At 40.3% G+C, this 24,183-nt stretch overlaps 1 protein-coding gene across 1 annotated transcript in view; it reads left to right on the top strand.

Moving 5' to 3' along the window:
• The window catches only part of atrnl1b (attractin-like 1b), a 120,123-nt gene that overhangs the window by 24,529 nt on the left and 71,411 nt on the right, over positions 1-24,183 (top strand). The window contains exons 15-20 of the mRNA XM_015963142.3: positions 428-615; positions 2,309-2,522; positions 2,626-2,817; positions 15,611-15,844; positions 18,323-18,460; positions 21,943-22,036. Coding sequence (XP_015818628.3) covers positions 428-615; positions 2,309-2,522; positions 2,626-2,817; positions 15,611-15,844; positions 18,323-18,460; positions 21,943-22,036 — 1,060 coding nt within the window. The remainder of the gene's footprint in view (positions 1-427; positions 616-2,308; positions 2,523-2,625; positions 2,818-15,610; positions 15,845-18,322; positions 18,461-21,942; positions 22,037-24,183) is intronic.

The raw sequence follows: 24,183 nt of genomic DNA, 5'->3' as shown, positions 1-24,183 counted from the left end.
GGACTCACTGATCTCTCTCTCTCTCTCTCTCTCTTTCTCTCTCTCTCTCTCTCTCTCTCTCTCTCTCTCTCTCTCTCTCTCTCTCTCTCTCTCTCTCTCTCTCTCTCTCTCTCTCTCTCTCTCTCTCTCTCTCTCTCTCTCTCTTTCTCTCTCTTTCTCTCTCTCTCTCTCTCTCTCTCTCACACACACACACACACACACACACACACACACACACACACACACACACACACACACACACACACACACACACACACACAAATATAAAGCCAATGGATGCATGTTACAAAGCAACATCCATATGTACTGTAACCTGAGTGTTTTGTATTTTTGCTCAGAGCTGAAACCAGTTTCTAAATGATGCTCTTTGCCTTTTTCACAAGATTTGTTTTCTTCTGATCATAGTTATGCTGTTTCTCTCCTCCAGCCCAGCAATGCAGCGAGGGTTGGAGCCAGGTGGGCGACGCTTGCCTGAGGATCAACTCCAGCCGTGAGAGCTACGACAACGCCCAGCACTACTGCAAGAACCTGAACGGGAACATTGCCTCCCTCACCACCTCCAAACAAGTGGACTTTGTGCTGGAGGAGCTCAAGCAGCTCCAGCAACAAGAGAAGGTAAAACAGGAAGTTTTGTAGATGAGTTCATCCTGAGCTGTTCACTCCCGATCCTTTTAGCTCGTGTAATTCTTGCACTCTAGCTACATCCAGCTGAGTTTGTTTTCCTCAAGGTTGTGATCTCGTTCTCGTGCACGAGACGGTGGTAAACACTTCTCATTTCTGATGTTTCTTCATACAACAAACCGCAGCCACATGATATTGTCTGCAGGCACATCTTAAACCCTTTTAGTATCACAAATCCTGACAGCTCAGTCTCATTTGCTTGTTATTTTTCTGCTTTGATCAGAGCGTTTGCCTTAATGTAGGCCACTTTCAAAGAGGACGCGTTTCTGTTTTACACAAGATGCAGTCAAAAGGGCCAGGCCATATCTCTGACAGCTTCTAGCAAAGTTTTTTTTTTTTTTTTTTGTGTGTAGAAAACTCTGTTTCAATATATTACATTAGACTTTGGAATTTGGGAATTCACACAGAGGCAAACTCATGCGTGGTTCAAAGGGAATAAAGAGTGTGCTTGTTCCTCTGATCTGCCACTCCTTTTTCAGGTCCTACAAGATGTGTGTGTGTGTGTGTGTGTGTGTGTGTGTGTGTATATATATATATTTATATATATATATATATATATATATTTTTTTTTTCTTTCTTTACAAATCTTAGCTGTAGAGCCAGTAGTGATTCGAAGATCTAATCCACCATTTCATCAAACCGTGGGCAGTTGTGGACAGAGTCCACCTGATGTTAATTCTGACCCTGTTCCAGGTCAGATTCAGTTTTGGATGAGAGGATGAACTTGAACGACTGCAAAGTTGAACTAAAATGTTGGAATTCCAGTTTGGTTTTAATGAGCCATTCAAAAGGATGAGATAGCACCCATCTACTGCAGGCTGTCAGTAGGTTGATCAGTTAGAAGTTGCAACCAATCAATTTAGCTGTGGAATTTACAATAAAAGCAAAAATGTGGTTTTTAAAAGACAAATACTTCGTATTTTACTTTATCTTTTTTTTTTATTTACTTAATTTTTTAGACCTAAAATCGGCAAAAACAAAAGAAAGATTTCAACAAAGTGTCAGTCTGCATCAACAGCTTATGGCTGAGTGTCGCACACAAAATTACTGTGAGGGCTGTGATTTGGACAATCAAGATTATAAAGTCAGAGCTTTAATTGTAGAGTAAAACTCTAAAAGTTTTAATGGTAAAAACAAATATATTCCAACATTTGAGGCGCTTAGGTTTTAGATTTTTAGCTGCTTCACTTCACATCAGCGTATCAACTAGGATTTGTCTTTTTCCACCTTCACAATTTCACTGTAAATCTCTTCATGGACTTCACAGCTGCACATTCTTGCGCAGCCAGAGGAAAATGCTGCTGATTCCAATTCAGTCATGCTTGCTGCTCATGAGACTATAATTTGCTGTCAGTCTGCTTAGCGTAAATTTAGTTGTTTGTTCCAAACAGAACCTTGACGTGCCTCAACACATTATTTTCCTATTACATTAAAAGTCGAATCCTGAAGGCAAATAAGTAATCATATCTGTGAAATTATGTTTCGTAGACTTTTAATGGCATCTTTTGTTCCCAGGTGTAAACGCAAGAGCCATTAATTTTTCTCTCTAAATAGCGTGACTGCACAGAAAAGGAGCCACATTTCTGATATTTTATTGTGAGTGTACATTTTTGCTGCCTTCCTACAGCGTCTGTCCCCATGGGTGGGCCTGAGGAAGATCAATGTGTCCTACTGGGGTTGGGAGGACATGTCTCCTTTCACCAACAGCAGCTTGCGTTGGCTGCCTGGAGAGCCCAGTGACTCTGGTTTTTGCGCCTACTTGGAGGAGCCTCAGGTGTCGGGCCTGAAGGCCAATCCGTGCACTGCTACTGCCCATGGGCTTATCTGTGAAAAAGCAACAGGTCAGACACTCATGCAAGCACCTACCATAAGATAAATTATTGCATATGAGAAAAGTTAAATCAATCTTGGCCATTCACTATTTTGTTCTTGTTTGTCTTGCAGGAAACCCCAATCAGAATAGCCGTTCTTCCTGCAAGAAGCCTTGCTCTCTGCACACAAACTGTGCCAACTGTACCAGCCAGGCCATGGAGTGTATGTGGTGTGGCAGCACACAGCGCTGCGTGGACTCCACGGCGTATGTCATCTCCTTCCCCTATGGCCAGTGTCTGGAGTGGCAGACTACAGACTGTCTGGGTAAGTGTGTTCCACTCTGCCTAATTAGCATGAGCTGTTGGAGGTCTATGGTGGCATTAAAGGGGTAGACAATAGGCTCTGCTAGATTTGTTTCTGTAAGCAGTCGATGTTATTCACACAGAGGGGAAAAAAAGGTCAAAATAATAAAATGGATAAAAGTGGAAGGTGTTTGATTCACAGGGAAACTCGTATCGGTTTTCTTGGGATGGACTTTGGAACCTGTTTTTGGCTTTTAATAGACAATTACTTTTGCATTTAATCTCACATCTAGTTGCTGACTGAACATCTGTAGATGGGCTTACTTACATCAGGTGCCCTTTAAATAGTCTTGGATCAAAAACAGGGACTAAAGGGACATTTAAACATAAGGGAATTTGCATATGTCAGAGAAATAGGACTTAATGTTTGATATTTAGCAAATTTGTCTTAGTACTGGGCTTTGTTAGCTAATTTGTTTTTGTTTTTGTGATTTTATATATATTTTGCATCTGAATGGTATTGATAAAAAATTATGACAATGGTAAAAAGTAAATGGGCTATGTTCTGTGATGGCCCCATCACTAAAGGTCAGTAGGTAGTTTTAAGGTAGATCTGGTTCTTGAGACATGCCTGGGCCAGATGCATTTTTGCCATTAAATATCTGCTGTTGTGGTGACTTCATTGGGCAGATGTCCACTGCTGCTGCCTTGTTAACTTGTTCATTTCTCTCTTCACACATCCACAAGCCACCTTAAAAACCGATTTGAGCAAAACTGTAGCAAGCTGGGGGCTCGTCCAGGATGCCAAACACTCACTAATGAAAATAAATGTAAATCCTAAAAGTGTTGAAGCTCTAGAAAACTTCAAACAATGCACATGTTCATGTTTTTCTCCTCATTGTCAGAGCTCCTTTGAGGTGTCACATGATAACTGACAGGTTATTTTGAGAAACAAAAATACTGAAAGAAACATCCCAGAATCTTCCCGCGTGCTGCAAACAGATAAGAGTTTTGTTGGCTGAGAGCTGATGTCAAGCTGACTGCCGCCTGTGAGGTAACTGTAGCAAAAATGTCATCATTTAAGATGAAGGGGAGAATACTTCTGCAGGATTTGTTTGTATTTCGTTTGTTTTAGAGGAAAACTAGATCTTGTGACAACGAGTAGAGGTTTTTGCAAATTATAACCTCGGCTAAAGGAACAGAATAGTTGAGATTAGAATGGGAATGTAAAGGTTGGTTTAGGACTAAATTATTTGGGCTAGTGAATTACAGACTCACTATTGCCCCCTTTCCTTACTGAACATGCCTCAACTCAGCTCGGTGTGACTCAGCTCTATATAGTGGGGGTTGGTTTTCTAATTTATACTGGAAAACTGCTGTTTGTTAGACTCTGAAACTGGAAACAGCTGCCGGCAGTGAGGCAGCTGCAGGCGGAAAACTCTGTAGCAACCAGTGACTCTGCCCCCTATCCTATCAGTGACAGACAGTTGCTGACATTCCAGTTTTTGGCCCAGCTTGGTACACTTAAGCTGAGAATATACTTGCTTTTAATTACGCATAAACATGGCTTCCTCACGTAACTTGTGTTTATCTGAAATGTTGTTTGTGCAGTGTCCTCTGAAGTTAGTGCAAGCCGTTGGCAATATTTGAGTAACCAGTAGCGGTAGTTGGCAAAACGAGCGAGACATACTAACCATTGTCACGCCGTCTGTGGTTAGGGGTCTTACGTACCATATATGATACCACCGGTGTCTTCTTTTTCTGTCGTGATCTCAAAACTACACAGCTGCTGATCTCTTCTTTTGTCGCCATATTTCTTTTGTACCCTACAAATACCGCACTCTGTTCTGTACTGTCCCCCAGCAGAATCCACCAGTAGTATGTGCATCTTGCTGTCTGGGCCAACCAGAGGTTTAAAATCAAGTATAGTGAGGCAAAAAAGGATTTAGTCGGCCACCGATTGCGCAAGTTCTTCCACTTTAAAAGTTGAGGGAGGCATTTTAGGGAGACAAATTGAGGGAAAAAAAATTCCAGAAAATCACATTGTCTGATTTTAGAATGATTTATTTGCAAATTATGGTGGAAAGAAAGTATTTGGTGTCCTACAAGCAAGCAATATTTCTGGCTCTCACATAGGACTGAACAATTATAGGAAAATATTGAGTTTTGATTTTTCTAGGAGGAATTGCGAATTTAGATCGATTCACGATTTTCTTCAAATCAAGGTTGAACACAGTATTCACAGTATAGTCAGAAATCATACCATAAAAAACATTAAAGCTATTCATTTTCCCCTTGTTATCTTTTTTAAAGGTGTGGAATACTTGTTTAATTAATAGATTTGCAGTGGTCTGTAGAAGGAATGAATGTCTTGCAGGCAAAATTGGAAAACCCTTGATGTTTAAAATACTGACAACCGATCCTGGGTAAGTCAGAAGTGCTACAAAAAGAGTTTGAAATTGCAACTTTGGTCCAAAAATGATAGATCATGCATCTAACCCTAACCCTAACCCTCACAGACCTGTAGCTTCATCTGTAAGAGGATCCTCTGTTATCCACTCATTACCTGTATAAATGGTACCCGTTGGAAGTCATTGTCAGTATAAAAGACACCTGTACACAACTTCAGTCACACTCCAAACTTCACTATTGCCAAGACTAAAGAGCTGTCAAATGACACCCGAAACAAAATTGTAGACGTGTGTTATGGCCACCAGCCTGGCCTCTTCAGTTGCAGGAGCCAGGATCACCCAGCCCGGTGATCAGTCAACTATGTTGATATCAACAAAAGATCCCTTTGGATCAACTCAGAGTTCTACCATTTTCTTTTTAGTAAAAACTCATCAACTCAGAGTTAAAACTTTTAAAGTTAAAACTCATCAATTCGAAGGGGTTTAAACCAACAAGAGGCCTGGAGGACAGCAGAATCCCCGCACTGCTGCCTGCTCAGACTGCTGAAGGCACAGCCTTTTTATCCCAGGTGTTGGTTGTCAGAGAGATTCAGCTCAGCTGTGCTCCTCAGCAGCCTGGAAGAGAGGAGGAGGAGGGGCGGTGTCGGGCTGATCACCGGGGCTGGGTGATCCTGGCTCCTGCACCTGAAGAGGCCAGGCTGGTGGCCATAAAAAACTGCACCAAGCTGGGAAGACAGAATCTGCAAAAGGTAAGCAGCTTGGTGTGAAGAAATAAGTGGCGGGAGCAATTATTAGAAAGTGGAAAACAAACTAGACCACTTTAAACATCTTTTGTATGCTCTTTCTGTGTTTGTCTTCAAATTCCATATTTGGTTCTTTTTTAAACACAAACAAGGTTTTTCTTTACCTTGCTGACGTTTCATTTGTGACTGCAAACATCTTCAGAGCTGACGCTGATGGTGGCGTCGCTTCCTACTCCATTTATCCGCAGGCAGCAGAGGACGTTGTAGCCCTCTGCTGCCTGCTCTCCCCTCTCCGATGATGCAGTCCCATGCACGATCCAATGAAGCTCTGAAGATGTTTGCAGCTGCAAACTAAACGTCAGCAAGGTAAAGAAAAACCTTATTTGTGTTTAAAAAAGAACCAAAAATGGAATTTGAAGACAAACACAGAAAGAACGTACAAAAGATGTTTAAGGAAAAATACGGACAACAAGGAACAAAGGACTTTCGCCGTTTGAAACGTTTACACCAAAAACGTGCACGTCTTAGGAACCACCTTCATTTCAATTTAAGATGCCTGGACGAAAACATCACACCAACAAGCCTACAGCTGAAAACACCGATCCGGACCAAGACAGCACAAAACATAATGGAAAGAACACAGAGAGCACTACTCAAAGAAAGGATAAGAAATGTTGCAACCAAACAGAAGCAAGTGGATAATGAACTGGAAAGAAGACACCTGGACTTAAAAAGGAATTACAAACTTGATAAAAAAAACGGAGGAACAAATTGAAGGCCACATGATGGAAAACAGGAAAAAGAGTTCACAAAGTAAAAGAAAGACACATAAAGAAGTTAAACAAACTCATCAACAAGAAAAAGAGAAAAGAAAACAAGATAACACCACACAAAGTTCATGGGTATGTAACCTTTTACAATACAAACTAACAGAAGCAGAAGAAAGCATATTAAAAAACGTTTAAATTTTGCAGTAACACCAAATAAAATACCATATGATGAATTTATTGTAGCAACAGAACAAGCATGTCAACACATCACAGATGAGGGAAAGACAGCAGAGCTCAGAAATAATGTAGTTGGGATATTAAAGAACAGCAAAATTCAACACAGCAATATTACAAAAGAAGAACAGTCAGCCATGACAGCATTATCCAAAAATGAACAGATAATTATTCTACTGGCAGACAAAGGAAGAACCACAGTAGTAATGGACAAAGAAAAGTATAAACAAAGAAAAGTATAAACAAAGAAAAATATAAACAACAGATGAAACGGATGTTAGAGGACAAAAACACATACAAAATACTTTAAAAAGACCCAACAGAAAACATTAAGAAACACATGAAAAAAATTACTGAAGCCACTACAAGAAAAAGACAAAATAACAGAAAAAATGTACAAACACTGGATCCCTACAGCAAATATAATACCAAGAATATACGGAACTCCAAAAATACACAAACAAAACACCCCACTTAGACCAATAGCAGACAGCATAGGTATACCAACATACAACATGGCAAAAGAAATCAGCAAAATCAGCCCGTTATTAGGTAACGCAGATCAACACTGCAAAAATAGCATAGAACTGGCAAAAGACTAACTAAAAAATACTACAATAGAAAATAACGATATACTCATCTCAAATGACGTCACATCCTTGTTCACAAAAACATCAACCCAAAAAACCATAGACATAGTAGTTAACAGAATCAGACAGGACAAAACTTTACACAAAAGAACAAACCTCACAGCAGATAACATAGCACAACTCACAGGGCTGGTACCTAACTCCACTTAGCAGCAATACCGCAGCAATTTCCTAATGTTGTGACCTGGCACAGATATGGCAATAAAAACTTCTGATTCTGATTCTGATTCACTTACCTCACATACGATAACACAATATACAAACAACTGGAAGGCTTCGCCATGGGTAACCCATTATCAGCCACCCTGTGCGAGTTTTTCATGGAAGACCTAGAACAAAAAGCTATAGCCACTGCCCCCCTAAACTGCAAAATAAAATTATGGAAACGCTACGTAGATGACATACTGGAAATCATACCAAAAGGACAAACAGAAACACTAACACAACACTTGAATAACATTGATGACACAGGCAACATAAAGTTCACTTATGAGTCAGAAACAGATGGCAGCATAGCATTTATGGACGTGATACACCATACACAAAATGTTAGTAATCAGAACATTATATCACTGAGCAAACATGATAACAGAAGAAAGAGCCCGTAAACAAGAGGACAAACACATACAATACGCTTTAAAAACCTGCAGATACCCAACATGGGCAATAAACAAAGAAAAACAACAAACAAAAACAGAATGAAAAGAACAACCTAAGCAAAGAACCAGAAACCCAGAAACACAAGAACCAAAACCAGTGATAATCCCACCATACATCAAAGGCATAACAGAAAAAATAACAGCAACAATGAAAAAACAACATAAACACACCAACAAAACCATACACAACAGTTAGAAACAGACTAGTACACCCAAAAGACAAGATACCAGCTGGACTTAAATGTGGAGTCGTTTACGAAATCCCATGCAAACTCTGCAATAAAACATACATAGGAGAAACCGGGCGCCAACTCAACACACGAACAATAGAACATAGAAAGGAGTGTGAGAAAGAAACAAGTCGAAGACACACAAGAGCAGCAAAAGAAGAAGAAGAAAGTACAATAAAGAAATCGGCCGTAACAGATCACTGCACAAGAGAAAACCATATAATGGACTGGGACAACACAAGGATCATAAACATAATCGACATAAGGAGGCGTGGATGTGGGACCATGAACAGAGACGATGGAGTTTACTCATTGGATCGTGCATGGGACTGCATCATCAGAGAGGGGAGAGCGGACAGCAGAGGGCGACAACGTCCTCTGCTGCCCGTGGATAAACGGAGTAGGAAGTGACGCCACCATCAGCGTCAGCTCTGAAGATGTTTGCAGCCGCAAGCAAAACGTCAGCAAGGTAAAGAAAAACCTTATTTGTGTTTAAAAAAGAACCAAAAATGGAAACTAGACCACTGCTGATCTCCCTCGATAAGGGGCTTCACACAGGATCTCACCCCATGGGGTCAAACTGATCACAGGAACGGTGAGCAAAATTCCCACAACTACACTGGGGACCTAGTGAATGACCTGAAAAGAGCTGGGACCAAAGTTACAAAGGCTACATCAGTAACACACTACGCTGCCAGGGACTCAAGGCCACAAAGAGGGGGTGCGACCCGCGGGCCCACTATTGAGGTTCACTGGCTTATACTGTTGGAAAAGGTTGTCTAGCCTGACCGAACCAATTCAAATCATGTTGAGTAGCGCTGTTGGAAACCCCACGCAAAGCCTAATTTATACTTATCTCTCAGCTCGATTGTAGAGTCGAGCACAAGCACTGACTGAGATTTTGGAGACCCCTGAGATAGGGGCTGTAGGGGCATTTGAGAACCAGGGTTACAGACCTCTGCGTGCTTAAACGATGTTTTCTTAAGGCATGACATCTTCAATGAAATCATGTGTAGCATTTATTTGTACTTATGACCAGGAAGATGTGATATTCTATATAAATATAAAATATTACCCTGCTTGATCTTTATTGTAAATATCCGAAGATTATAGGGCTTAATCAGAAGATTCTAGGATTTTTGCTTTATTAAGTAATTATACACACTTTGTTTTGATTCAGAAAAGTCAGGTTTATAAAAGTAAGAAATTATTTTATTACAATTATAACATAAGTGAACTAAGCATTTTCTGTGACCGGATGGAGCTAAATGTGATGAAGGCTATGTGTCAATGTGATGTAGGTCAGAACTTCCGAATCTCGGAGAGCGGCCGTCTCCGGATGAAAAAGAATTTGGTTTGCGCTAAACTTTGAAGTTGTTATCTTTCATAAACACATCAGACACAATCTATCATGTATACTTCACCCATTTCAGAGAGACCCTCTTGGTGGGTCCGAAAGTCACAGGGGTCGGCTGACCGCTGGCTCCGGAGGGCTGTAGAATACCGTGGTACCGACACTTCAGTCCAGAGATGTCTCGAGTCACGACAGCTGGATGGAACCGTGAGCCTGGAGGACTCTTAAGGAGTCTAATAATAATATCAGCTTTGTTCTGCAGGAACTGTTTTGCTGTCTCAGTTTTGTAGGTGCAAAAAGGTTTTGACGACATGCCAAATCTTTGATGGTTAAAGAGGTTGCGACAGGTGGCCGGTCTGAAGCTTTCTCTAGAACTAACGAGTCACTCAGCAAGATCCAGTTTTAAGGTTTTGATGTTATGATTTGCACAGCCAATCAAAGACTGACAGCTTGGGAGATTTTACCATGACAACTCAGAAACACACCTTCTTTGATACCGGATGTTCTGACTGGTTAAAAGGGCAAGTTATGTGTTGGAGTTTAACTTAACCGTACTTGTTATTGTGTGAGCGCAGATGTTAAGGACCTGTCATCTAAACATGCTGAACACACTACAGTGGTAGAAATAACATAACATTTATTGAACACAGATTAATGAGGCATTTTATTACAATGTAATTATTATAAGTAGCAATAAACAAATGTTTATTTAATGATTATCTAGATTATAAGTCATAGAAGAAGTTCATATTGATTTAGGAAATCATTCTTGATTTTAGCAACTGATTCGAGCTGGAGTTCCTTCTGTGGAGGCAGACAGATGGGACCTTGGGAAAGAAAGTTATTGTTTGTCTTTCAGACTTGCAGAGTCTGTGAGTCCCAGCTGGTATGAAGGCAGGCTCATTTAAAGGGAACACACAGTGTTGTGTCTCCTTTCTGACCAGATGTTGAATAGATGTTGAAAGGCCAGACTGTACCTAAACTGACCATTGCTGGACGTTACACTTGAATGGTAAGCTTAAATCAACAGAGGGACTTACAAAAGTACAAACACTGAAATTGTGTGCAAAGATTACATTGACATGAAGAAAAGCCAAAATAAACGCTCCGATCTAGATCCTATTACTGGACACACACCAAGGAGAAACCATATTTTCACTACCCTGCAGTAAGTCGATTGGGGAGCTCCTTCACCTGAAGGTCGATGTAGTTCGGCTTTGCGCTGCTGTGTGATGTATGAATTATTCCCACAGTCGTGTCACATTGAGAAAACATCTCTGATCAGTTTAGCGAGTAACAAATTTAGGGAGCCCAAGAGTGCTGTCTCAAATTCATTTGTGTCTGCTGGCGTTGGGTAACGCAGAGATTCTGTTCGCCGAGGATATTTGTCTTGAGGAATTAGTCTCCTTTGGCGTGAAGGGCAGGGAAGGTCGTTGTGTAAATTCTCAGTGTGTTTTTCTCTCTTTCTGTTTGTGTGGGCAGTCAGAAGGGAGGAGGTTTCATTCGCTGCACAAGTCTTAAACATTTCACCTACTTTTATTTATTTCTTCTTTAATCTGAGTGTTGATAAATCTTGAGTCTGGGCTGAACACATCGAGACATTTAGGAACACTAATGCTAGAGAATACACACTAAACACTGCTGCCCATTATATTCCCATATAAAGGCTGTGTTGCTTGTTCCTCTCAGTTGAAGTTCAAGTCTGCATACTTGAACTTGGACATGTTCTTTAGTTTTTGCTATGATCTGCTTTGCTGTTAGAACTATTTCTTCATCATGGGTTAGGAGAACAAACCCCCTGCAGCTGTGTTCACTACAGACAGCATTTTAAACAGGAGCTGAGTCTCTCCTTTACCACCATCCATTTTTCTTATTTAGCCAGATTTTGTGCAGAACTGAAAAATAATCAAGTAATTTTTCAATAGATGGGGTTTTTGATTTTCTTTGCTGTTGAAATCTAGTAAAAGTCTGCTGGAAGTTTTGGTGTTGTCAAATAATTACTTGAAGCAAAAACAGCTTTTGTTGCCTGGGGGCCTTGGAATTATTTTGTGTTTATATATATTTTTTTATAAACAGCAACGTTTGTATATTATGAATGTGTGATATGAGAGCGAGATATGGATTACAGTTAGCAGACAACAGCAGTAAGATTTTGTTCATGTGTTTTGGTGACACCATTTAGGGTAAGTCCATTACAGATAGTTAAAATACAGGGTATGATAGATTAAATTCAGCTAAAAGCTATACTAAAAAGATGAGTCTTGAGCCAGGCCTTAAAAACATGAATGTTCTTTGCGGCCCTGAGGTCCTCTGGCAGACTGTTCCAGAAATGAGGGCCATAAAACTTGAAGGAAGCCTCGCCTTGAGAGTGTGTCCTGACTTTTGGGATGACAAGGAGACTTCTCCCAGAAGAGCACAGAGACCTTGAAGGCTCATATGCTAGAAGCAGTTCTGCAAGATAAGAAGGCCCAAGAACATTAAGACATTTAAAAACTATTAAAGAACAATGAAATTGATCCTGAAACGTATGGGGAGCCAATGCAGCTTCTTTAGGATGGGTGTAATGTGCTCCTTCCTCCTGGTCTTTATCAGGACATGTGCTGCAGATTTTTGGAGAAGTTGTAAACCTGACGTACTTTTTTTTGAGAAGACCAGAAAGCAGGAACATACACAGATTAAAAAGCACTGGGCCTAAAGTCGAACCCTGGGGCACACCACATGTAATTTCACTGGCCTTAGAACAACAGGTATCTAAACTTACCATAAAACTCCTGTCTGTGAAATAAGAAGTAAACCATTTATGGACAGAACCAGAGAGGCTAATGTGTTTTAATCTGGTTAAAAGAATGTTGTGGTCCAATGTATCAACCAGAACTGTCACTCTCTGTGCAACATAATTTATCCTTAGACCATTCAAAACTCTTAAAAGGACTATCTTGGTGCTGTGGCTTCCTCTAAAACCAGACTGAAATTTCTCAAGGACATTATTAGCATTAAAAAGATCCTTGAGGTGGAGTTAAACATACTATTAATGGCCTGAAGTTGTTAAAATCATTAAAATCTAAGTCAAGTCAAGGGAAGGGACTGAAGCCTACTGTTAAGATTGTTGACTATAAAATAACAGGGAGCAGGTAAAGTGATAGGAGATAAATTTTCTAAGATATCAATAAAAACTGCAGCCACTTCAGTGGTTAGATTACGTTTCCTCACGGTTCTCACAGAGGTCTCTCTCTGGGTAAAACTGGTGATATTAAAAAACACACAATGATGGTTGGAGACAGCCAAGTCAACAATGAGAGTACATTGGTGGACAGGCCACACGTGATGACCAAGTCTAGGGTGTGCTCTCAGTTGTAAGTTGGCTGTGTGACATGTTGGCTAAAAATCCATATAATTCAGATTATTTAAAAAGTTTGTTGATAAAGAGTCTAAAAAATGATCTACATGTAAGTTAAAATCACCAGCTAAAATGATTTGTTCATAGGAGTTGTGTAAGTTTGATTAAAAAAAAAAAAGATGTGCTCTTTTTTAAAGGCCTATAAACTGTGACACAAAATCTGAGGAGTCCCAAAAACAGCTGCATTATATTCGAAGGTACTCAAACGTCATTAGTGCCAGCGTGGATAAAAACCTTACTCACACGTGGATGGAGATCAAGAAGGTCAGGAATTTTTGCTGCAATATCCATCATGGTTGCTCCAGGGAAGAATAGAGTGAAGGCTCCTCATCCACACATTCTTCACGATGGAATGTGGTGGGTGTGTCTGCATTCTGATCACTGTTGCCAGAAGTTTGGACACTCTGAGGTCCAGGTGGGGTAGCATCTTCAGGGCTGCTGTGACGTGTGGTCAGCACAGCGGACGCGTTCATTGGATCCAGGGTGAAGTGAATAAATCCTCGACAGGTTCTGGCTGTGATCTGCGGTTTGGCTCAATGAGGAGGGCTGTAGTAGCTTGTCTGCAGCTTTGTGCAGGCTGAGGAGGGTCGAGCAGTGATCCTGTAGAGCATTGGGGCCTGGGTGCTTTCACAGGGTAAAAGTCTGGATCCAAGGCAATTAACCTGTTTGTCAGTGGCAGGCGGATGGGAGGAGAGCGGTGGCGAGCACCCCATGCACCCTTAACGTGGCTGGGCACAACTGTGGTCCAGGCACTTGACACAACTGGGGTGTAGCTGAGTGGGGCTTTAGGCTCCCCCCCCCCCCCCCCCCCCCCCCCCCCCGAAATCAGCGGTTGTCCTCTGCAGCAGGAGATGCATGGGCACACAGCATCCCAAGTCCAGTCAGAGACTCTGTAGTGGATCCCCGCTCTGTATCCTCGTCTTGCTGAAGGGGAACCGTGTTAGCCAGCTGGGCGCTAGTGGTGGCGGAGAAGATCCGGCCCAGGATAAAAACAGAAATCAGTTTCCTGGGTTTGGTGAAGAGTTGTAATCCTCTGCTGCAGTTCGAGAACTCTTTGACTGAGCCTGTGACAGCTGTGACCTCCAGGGCCACAGTTGAGCAGAGGCATGGAGGGGGAAGACTAGTGACGTCCCACACACTACCACTTCAGTAAAGTAAATACAAGCTCTATAAACAACTGATGATTATAACAGAGCAATGTTAAAAGTGATAGGCAATTATTATGCCCAGTTGTTCAAATGAAAAGTGATTTAAAAAATTGATAAAAAACGTGTTTGTGTCAGGAGCCGGTCTGGCAGTTCTTATGGACGCTGACGCGTGCACACTTTTATGAAGCAAAGAGCAAGTAGTCACATGAGGACAAAGCAAGATGAAAGTAGAGGTGGAGGAAATTAATTTTCTTAATAGCTAAATATAATCAAATGCACATTTACTCTAAATGTTGCAGACTATTTCAGAGTTTTTATGGACACCATGGGTTAACCATTTAATAAATACCATGACACTAAATTCATTCTTAATCATGGTCCTATAAGCACTTTAGCCGTCAGACTTAATTGCAGAAAGTCTTTGTGAAGATGTGGGTTTTATGTTTCACCATGCTTTTATGTTGTGGCACAGCACACAAAAAAGGCCCTCACGCAGCTGCGTCTATTTCCAGCTGAGCGCGCTCCAGAGAAATTCTCCACTTACGGCGTGTCGTTGAAACAAACTTGAATGGCCTCACTTTGTACTGATTGCTCTTGTGTTGTCATGGTTTCACATCCATTAGCAGAATAGCTGTAGATTTGTTTGACATAAACGGAGGTTAAAGCACTCAATGTTTGTCTTCTTAAAATAGTGGTGGCATTTGTCCAGTCTGTCGGGCAGGCAAAACTTGTCAAGCAATTTAATGGCCTTAAAGTCCCTCAGCTGACAAAACAGCATGTCTCCTTGGGTGCCTGAAGCTAGGTTGAGGTGGCACTGCTTATGGCACGTTTAATCCTTCTGGGGAACTTGGCTAAAACCACAAACTTTTGTGATTTTACTGCACTTAAAAGTTAGAAACATATAGCTCAGTCTTAAGATTGTCCCCTAAATCCGTCTGTTAAATGCTAGAGGCTTGTTTATTATTCTCTAATGATCTGTTTTCATATCTCTTGTCTTGACGCCAAACTAGATAAAAAGTTTGTGCCTAAGTGTAAAGTGTGTTAAACCTTCTTAATCTAAGGATTGGGGATAAATTGCAAGGGTTTGTTTTCAGCCATAATGGACATTTTGCTTCTTTTGCTACTGAGTTTGTGTGTACAGCTATCCACTGTGGTAACCAATACGAGTGGTCCACAAAACAGGAAGAAAACTAATTTTTTGCCTTTTTTTCCCCTTTAGCTCAGAACTGTTCAGGATTGCGGACCTGTTCCCAGTGCCTGGAGCAGCCGGAGTGTGGCTGGTGTGGAGATCCCAGCAGCACAGGAAAGGGGCTGTGCATAGAGGGTTCCTACCGGGGCCCAATGAAAAGATTGGCCAAGCAGGGCCAGCAAAGCCCTTCCCGTGACATGAGCCTGGAGCCAGGCAGCTGCCCCAAAGACAAGGGCTTTGAGTGGGCCTTCATTCACTGCCCTGGTGAGTAATCATCATCCTGATTCCCGTCTATAATTTCTTACTGAAATTACAGATCATGTATTGCTAAAGCATCTGTGTGAGAGGTCCTTATTGGGTATTGATTGTTTTCTTTTGGATTTGGCTTGAAAAGATGTTCATATCCTGGAATCTTGTTTCAGCTTTTTGTTGTAACTAATCCCTCCCTGATGAGTCCAAGCAACCCTATGCATTCATTAACTCCCGTCTATACAACTACTATATGTTACATGACGATACCCCCAGCTAGTGTAAAGTTTAGTGACAGGAACTCTGGCTCTTTTAAGCGAACCATTTCCTACAGTTCGACTCACTAAAATTTTACTCTTTTGGCTCTCAAACAGCTCCTCACATTTTTTTGTTTTTTAGATTAATTTCTCATCAGAAATTCTGTAGAATTGTTCATAAAATCAATTAATCTACAAACATACATTATATGAAAAGTTTATTTGAATGAATGAATAACTTAAATTTCATTTATAGGGACATTGTACATTAATAAACATTTTACAATGCAGTTGTATCCAATTATTATCAAAAGGCTAACTTTTATTGGTAGCCCCCCTGAAGTCATGCACCAAGGTAGTTACAACATTATACATTATTACATTTGCCAAACTCAGGCTGGTTAAAACTATATTATTTCAATTATAATAATTTAAACAACTGTGGCACAAAACACATTTTAAAACAAACAAACACTGTAAGTAAAATATTTTCAAACTTTTAACTATTAGAGCCTGTTCGATATATCGGGTTGTAGGGATTAACCGGTTTGACTATTAACCGCGGTTAACCCCCCACAAATATATATCTAATATAGCTGAAATATTCCCACACGACACTTTAACCCCTTCTGAGGTGGAAATGGAACAGTCCCGATGGTTGTTGTCACTGGCTCTGCTTCTGCTGCATGCACGCGTTCAGTTTCACTTTAGTTTTTGTCCGTGCGGGTCGCGTTATCATCTTTCTGTTTTTTTTATAGGCTGCATTGGAGACATTTTTACGAGGGGTTAACCATGGTTAATAGTCAATCTGGTTAATCCCTGCAACCCCTTTGCATAATTCACATTCTGCCTTTGAACTGCCAATATAGTTCAAATGTGACCAAATCTTGCTGAAATTTCCTGCTTTTACTAATTTCCTCATCTTTCTGTAGAGCTGTTTTTTTCTCCATGTTCATATCCTCCTGCTCTTGTGCTTGGATCTGTGCCAGTTTGTATAGGCATCACTTTAACTGGGGGCACCGGGGACATGTCCCCACCAATATTTACAGGTCATGTCTCTTAAATGTAATAAATGTCCCAAGCATCAACACCCCCACCCCCCAAAAATGGAGTCTGCTTTGATAGGTCACTTCAAAGTGCCAGCTCTAAGAGCTGTTTTGTTCATGACCGACACATCACTAGAGTTGATGGGATGAGACACTTTTTGTTTGTGTCATAATGACTTGGAATGTAAGAAACACTGAAAAAAGGTAATATTTCATGTTATGGTGGTGAATTGATATTTAAAAGCAATGTTTTGATTTTTCATTGAGAAATTACATACAAACATTTACTGGATTCCTTTTATGTGGTGCATTTCTAACTCCGATTGCGTGGTGGCAGTACTTTTCTGTAATAATTTTGATGGAATAAGATTTAATAACACTGGATATGACTTGGTAGTGTCTGGTCCAAGTTTTCTAATTCAATTCTGTCCTAAAATTGCATTTATTGTCTTGGTTTTAGTATTTTATTATATCATATTGTCTCCCCTGAATTGTGATGTCTGTTGTATTGCCAGATTTTTGCCATTACACACCCCTAATAATGAGCTTATTAAAATACCATGCTTTGAATTGGAAAATAAACAAATACTTTCATATTATATCAATCTTTTTACGATGTGACCCTTTGAATAAAATGTTTAAGCTTTTATATGATTTTCATCCAAAATGTTTAAGGCATCTATGTGATTTGAGTCAGAATTAGCTTTTCTACCAGCTTTAATTTGGCAAATTAAATGTTGGTTTATTTTGTTATTTTCAAATGAGGACATCAGTTTGGACCCATATTTTGCCCATTCATAATCTGATTGATTAATTTTGGCAATTTCATGGGAAATTATGCATTATCCTGCTTTTAGATTATAGTAAAATACAATGAGAAGTACTGGAGTACTTTTTCTTAAAATATGCTAGTTATAACACACTTAAGAAGAGTTATTCTTGTCACCTGAAACATTAGTACAAGCTACCAAACTTATTCCAGTTGCAATTTGGCTCAAGCTAATTAAAAGTTGTTGCCATGAAAATACTTTAAAAAGGCACAGCTGATCAAACAATAATTAATATGACACGGCAGACACAAGCTGCTTACAGCTCTAAAGGGTCTGTTCCATTTCTAAGAAGTAATAATACATAGATGTAAATTTACCCACATATGTCTACATGTTATTCATGTCACATTTTCTCCTCAGCCTGCCAGTGTAACGGCCACAGCACGTGTGTCAACGGAAGTGTGTGTGAGCAGTGCCGTAACCTTACCACTGGTCTACACTGCGAAACCTGCATGCCCGGTTACCATGGAGACCCAACCAATGGTGGAAAATGCCAAGGTGAGTTGCCCGTTCCGTCAACGCTTCCTTCCATACCAACAGGACCGTGAAAAGATATAGTTTGACCCTGAAGCCATGACCTTCCCATCATTTTTAAAAAGAAATAATATAAATACATATTAAATTCTCCCATTTAGCTCCTCCTCTTTTAGTAAAATATGACTCGCATAATAAAAGCCTTTATGTTTATTTGAAGAGTAATATTACATAATCATTCTGAATTATATCCAACAGAGGGCGCTACAGTGTCCTGGATTGAAGTAGCTAAATGGATTATTTGCTCGTCTTGGTTTACCACAGGCGTCAGATTTGTCTGGTTTAGCTGGCATGTGTTTGGTTTGCTCCTCACATGACAGGTTTGAAATTTTTCATGTCAGTGGAGTTGGTGAGCATGTGTGGTGCACTGCAAGGTCAATTGTTGTGTTGTGCTTTTTTTCATCATCCCAAATATATTTTATATAAATTCTTATCCTTAATCCAGAAATGTAACATTCCTGCTGAATTCATTGTGCAGAGTGGCTGCAATCAGTGTAAGAGTGGATGTAAAATCGGATCATTATATTAGCCTGCGTCAGGGTTTCTTTCTAATAAATGAGCCGTATATTAGCCAGACATGAGTTAAATGCTGCCATACCATCCATCTGGGGATGGATGGTTCCTTTTAACTTTAGGACTTCAAAATTCATCATAATAGAACCCTACTGCAAGCTGTTCGTATAACAAAGAAAACTCAGATTTCTGTTTATTTGGATAAACTTTGCTTGATGTGATTTTTGTTCACTGAGGTGCAAATTGTTACTTAATTTGCCTAACATCTCTTAACAGGGCAAGTTATTTCACAGTTTCTACAAATATGGGATTAAATCATAGTTCTGAACAGGAACTTTAGTTTAAAAAGAGTCATATTAGAAAATGCATTCTCAATGTTGAGCACTAGGTTGATTTTGTGGCTCTTAATGAGAATACCCTTTCATTTCTGTGTGATGTACTGGGGGGGCCTCATCGCAAGCAGACCGTTTTGCTACCACGGGGGGCACGCCCCCCTCCCTAAAAAAAGGTCACTGAAATTTGTAGTTGGACTGCCTTTACCTTTGATTAGAAAGAAAGAAAGAAAGAATATACTGTATCTTTATCACCTAAGATAAAAACCACTCACTCTATTCTACTATAGAGGCAATGGACTGCCCCTTCAGTGGCAAACTGAGACATCTTGGATGTCTCAGTTTGCCCCTTCAGTGGCAAACTGAGACATCCAAGATGTAAAACTGAACCCTACCATAGGTCATTTATTCCCACTGCAGTAAGAGTGTATAACTCCACAGTTTAACTGGTACTTACATTATCCTGTCACACGCTAACATCAATGCAATATTCAGTATGTGTTCAATACAGATGTATATTAGCAGGTACCTGTACTTTTGTATAAGTGTTTGCGAAGCTGTAACAAGTGAAATTTAGTCGTTTCTGCAATCTCCTTAGATGTTTCCTCTGCTTGATGCATGCCAATGTTCTGACCCTTCTCAAACAGACTAACATGTTTTCCACGACCACCAGATGTGTCTTTCCATGTTTTTGTTTAAGAAATGAGAAGCAACTCATTACACCAGTTTGGGTTAAATAACTTGTTGCCAGCTGAAAAATAATCACCCATGCAGTAATGATCCAATAGGAGGCTCTTACCTATTTGCCAAGTTAAATCCAAGTGGGAACTTTTGTATATCGCTTTGCATGTAATGAGTCTAGCTCAAGGTCAAGGTCTGATTTATTTAAATGGGACATTTTTACACCAAGGCTGCCCAAAGTTCCTCACATGTCAAAAATTCCATTTAAACCAAACAAAAATATTTAAAAAGCTAATAAAGTTAGAAAGGAACACAGTAACAATTCAGCTACAGTTAAAAGTTCAATTAAATAATCAGGTCTTCAGTGATGATTTAAAAGTTGTCAACGTTTGAGCAGACCTGATTTCCAAAGGCCGACCATTCCAAAGTGTAGGTCCAGCTGCTGGGAATGATCTGTCACCCCAAATTTTTTGTTTAGTTCTTGGAACTTCATAAAGTTGCTTTGAGCTGGAGCGCAAACCGCTAGTTGGAGCATGGGTCACAAAAATCTCAGTGAGATAAGAGGGGGCTAAACTGTTGATGGAGTCAAAAACAAATAGTAAAATCACATCAAATCAAAGTTAAACCGTATATATTACTTCCACCATTTAGGGTGAATTACTGAAATGCACACATTTTTGCATGATATTCAAATTTTTTGAGTTTCATTGGTATGAAGTGAAAGTCAATATTGGAGGAATATTCCTCTCATTCTTTCAGAAATACTTTACCCGTCCTAAATCTTTAATTTCGTCGTGTTTTAATCTGAGATGAGGGCATTTAGTGTATTATTAGTAATGTGACTCATGAAGAGTGTACACAAAAAGTAAGAATTGAGATGGTTTTAAATAGGGATGTAAGAAAATATCGATATGGCAATATATTGTGATATCCTTCTTTAGATATTATATCGATATTCAAAAGCTGTGTATCAAATTTTTGGAAGAATTTACATGCAAACATTTGTGTATTTTCTTTTGGTGCAATTCAAACGCCAACTGCTAGTTGGCAGTAGTGTGCCATGGGTATTATTTCCACCATTGAGAAGTAAACCCCCCAATTATGGTTCAGATACCTCATGTTAAACATGTTATGTATCAGTTTGGACTGTTTATCGAATTTTCCTACAATAAATTCAGTCCAAAAAAAATCGCTAATAGCGTCTGGCTGAATGTATCGCAATATATCTTGATATATCGTATCATCTCCTCTGTATCAAGATATGTGTCGAATGGCCAGAATTTTACCAATGCACATCCATAGTTTCAAATTATCCTAAATGTTCATCTGCTCAATGCTGGTATGTGTAAAGAAGACAGGTGTGCAGGGTTTGGAGGACCCACTGACCCTTCAGTAACAAGTCTTCTTCATGTTTTAAACTCTGAACTGGAAGTAAACAGGTCCCCCATTTGTCCTGCAAAAGCAAACGTAAAAGCCTGCCTCTGCAGCAGCCAGTTCACCCATCTTTTACCCATCATTTCAACAATTCAGACACACTTCTAGACCTGGTGGGTGGTATAGCCTCCTGGCGGGAGCTTTGGGGTTTTTCCCATGTCTGTCTGATCTCAAACGTTCAGCCAGACTTTTGGGAAAGGCAGTTGTTTACCACCTCTCTCAGATCAATATCAATTTCTTCTCTTTGTGTTTGGTGTTACAGAAATAATCTGATTTAGCACAAGCAACACAACCAGCAAGAAACTATGTGCCAAGTTCTTTAAATTGGAAGAATGATTGTTTCTGCGTTGACTGTGTGAATTGTAGAATCTTTATTGACTTTTGGTGGTCTTTTTCTCAGATGTTTTTGTCTAATAGATCATCATTGAAAGCAATTTTAATCAGGGATGTTTATTTTCTTCCATCTGTGCTTATCTTCCAATCCAGCTTGTAAGTGCAATGGTCACGCAAACGTATGCCAGGTGTTAACGGGCAAATGCTTCTGCACCACCAAGGGGATCAAAGGAGACCAGTGCCAGCTGTGAGTACATCAGCAACATATGCACACACCGACACCTCATTTGTTAAAAAAAAAAAATACAACAACAAATCAAAACAAACAATGCAGCTATGTCATTTTAAGAACTTACATTTCAAATACAGACATTCAATGCTCTAATACACATGTTAGACACAAGGCCCACGGAGCATTTTTATGTGGCCCGCGAGATGAATATCAAAAATATATTAAAACTGACCTGCTGGCCAATTTTACCGCAAAGACTACAACTCCCACGATGCTTTGCTGCGTTAACGCGGAGCCGAAGCGCCCCGTCCTTTGTGTTTTTTCCAGCGTCTGCTGCCAGTGTCTGCAGCTCCGCTGTCTCGGACAAACTAAACACTCCTCTCACTCAGTGCCGAGTTTACTCAGCTATTTGCCGACGTTGAAGCCCAGAAATGGAGATTTTAACCGCTCAGTTATGTGTTCACGACTGAAAGAGAAAGTTTTCCAAACAACTTCCAGACAGAGCTGATATAACTCCAGCGAGCAGCAACACGCTCAAATCAGCATGACTCTGTGGCTGCTGTAGTTTTTATTTTTCCTCCCCGACACACAACAACGTGGTCAAGATGCTCAGACATGTTAAGCAGCACAATCCTATCTGTCCTTTATGCCACACCAGTTGGACAGGCTGGCCACACTTGTACTCTGCCTGACCCAGATCAGTAACTGGCTGTCCAGCAACTTTCTTGTCCTCAATGCTAACAAGACAGACACCCTGATCTCTGCACCCCCGGAACTTCAGCCAAAAATCGAGCAAGAAATTGCCTCTTTTTGCCCATCATCCAAGGCAAACATTAGAAACCTAGGAGTTATTTTTGATCCAGCTTTACGTTTAGACTCACACGTCAAAACCATCTCCCGCTCTTGTTTCTTTCAACTGAGAAACATTTCAAAAGTCCGTAAACTGGTTTCTTCTGCAGATCTGGAAAAAATCATCCATGTCTTTGTGTCATCACGCTTAGACTATTGTAACGCTCTTTTTACTGGTCTCAGCAAAACCTCCCTCTCACGCCTTCAAGCCATCCAAAATGCAGCAGCCAGACTCCTAACCAAATCCAGCAGACGAGCTCACATCACCCCAGTTTTACAGTCCCTCCACTGGCTCCCGGTAGAATATAGAATTCAGTTTAAAGTTTTAGTCCTGATCTATAGAGCTCTTAACAACCAGGCTCCAAGCTACCTATCTGAGCTTTTATCCCCACACACCACCTCTCGGAACCTTAGATCCACATCTGAAAACCTCCTGGCTGTTCCTCGAACCAGACTGAAAACCAAAGGGGACAGGGCCTTTCAGACTATTGCACCCAGACTTTGGAACAGTCTACCTTCTAATCTCCGTCTCTCTAACACTGTAGAGGTCTTTAAAAATCATCTAAAAACACCTTTTCATCCAGGCGTTCCCTCCCTAAATGTTTCAAAAAGATGGCTTTGTTCGGGTTCACACCTTCACTTTGTTTATACTCATGATTTTATTTTCTGTTTTATCACTGCTATTGTTTTTCTGATGTTTTTATTGGTTAGAGGTATTTACCCTGATCTTTATCATGTTGTACAGCGCTTTGTGATTAATATCTGTGAAAGGCGCTATATAAATAAACTTTTACTTACTTACTTACTTACTTACTATATGAGCACCTGTTGTCATGTTGTCATTATTATGATGAAGATGAACAAAACAATATGTGAAGATCCTTCATTTTTAGTTTCACCTTGTTCCATCACCTCCTCCAAATTATCATCCCTGTGAAAATAAAATACAAGCACAAAAATATGATTAGAATCAATACATATTTTGTCATTTTGAAGGTAATAGGCTTAGTCTATTTTCACGTGTCTGAGCAGAGCCTCCCTGAACCGTCTACAGGTGGTTCAGAATGCCTGTGCTCGGCTTCTGACCAAGTCCTCCAAACACACCCACATCACCCCGCTTCTCCTCCAGCTTCATTGGCTGCCAGTCAACTTCAGGGTTCATTTCAAGATCCTGGTTCTGGTCTTTAGGGCCTTACATGGACAAGCACCATCATACATTGGTTATCTTGTCAGTCGCTACACTCCCAGCAGGTCCCTGAGGTCCAGTGACCAAAGCCTACTGATTGTGCAGCGCACCAGGCTAAAGACCAAAG

This window comes from Nothobranchius furzeri, chromosome 16, assembly GCF_043380555.1.
Source record: "Nothobranchius furzeri strain GRZ-AD chromosome 16, NfurGRZ-RIMD1, whole genome shotgun sequence".
Lineage (NCBI taxonomy): Eukaryota > Metazoa > Chordata > Actinopteri > Cyprinodontiformes > Nothobranchiidae > Nothobranchius > Nothobranchius furzeri.
Note: the sequence above shows the minus strand (reverse complement) of the source record. Positions and strands in the feature narration are given on the sequence as shown.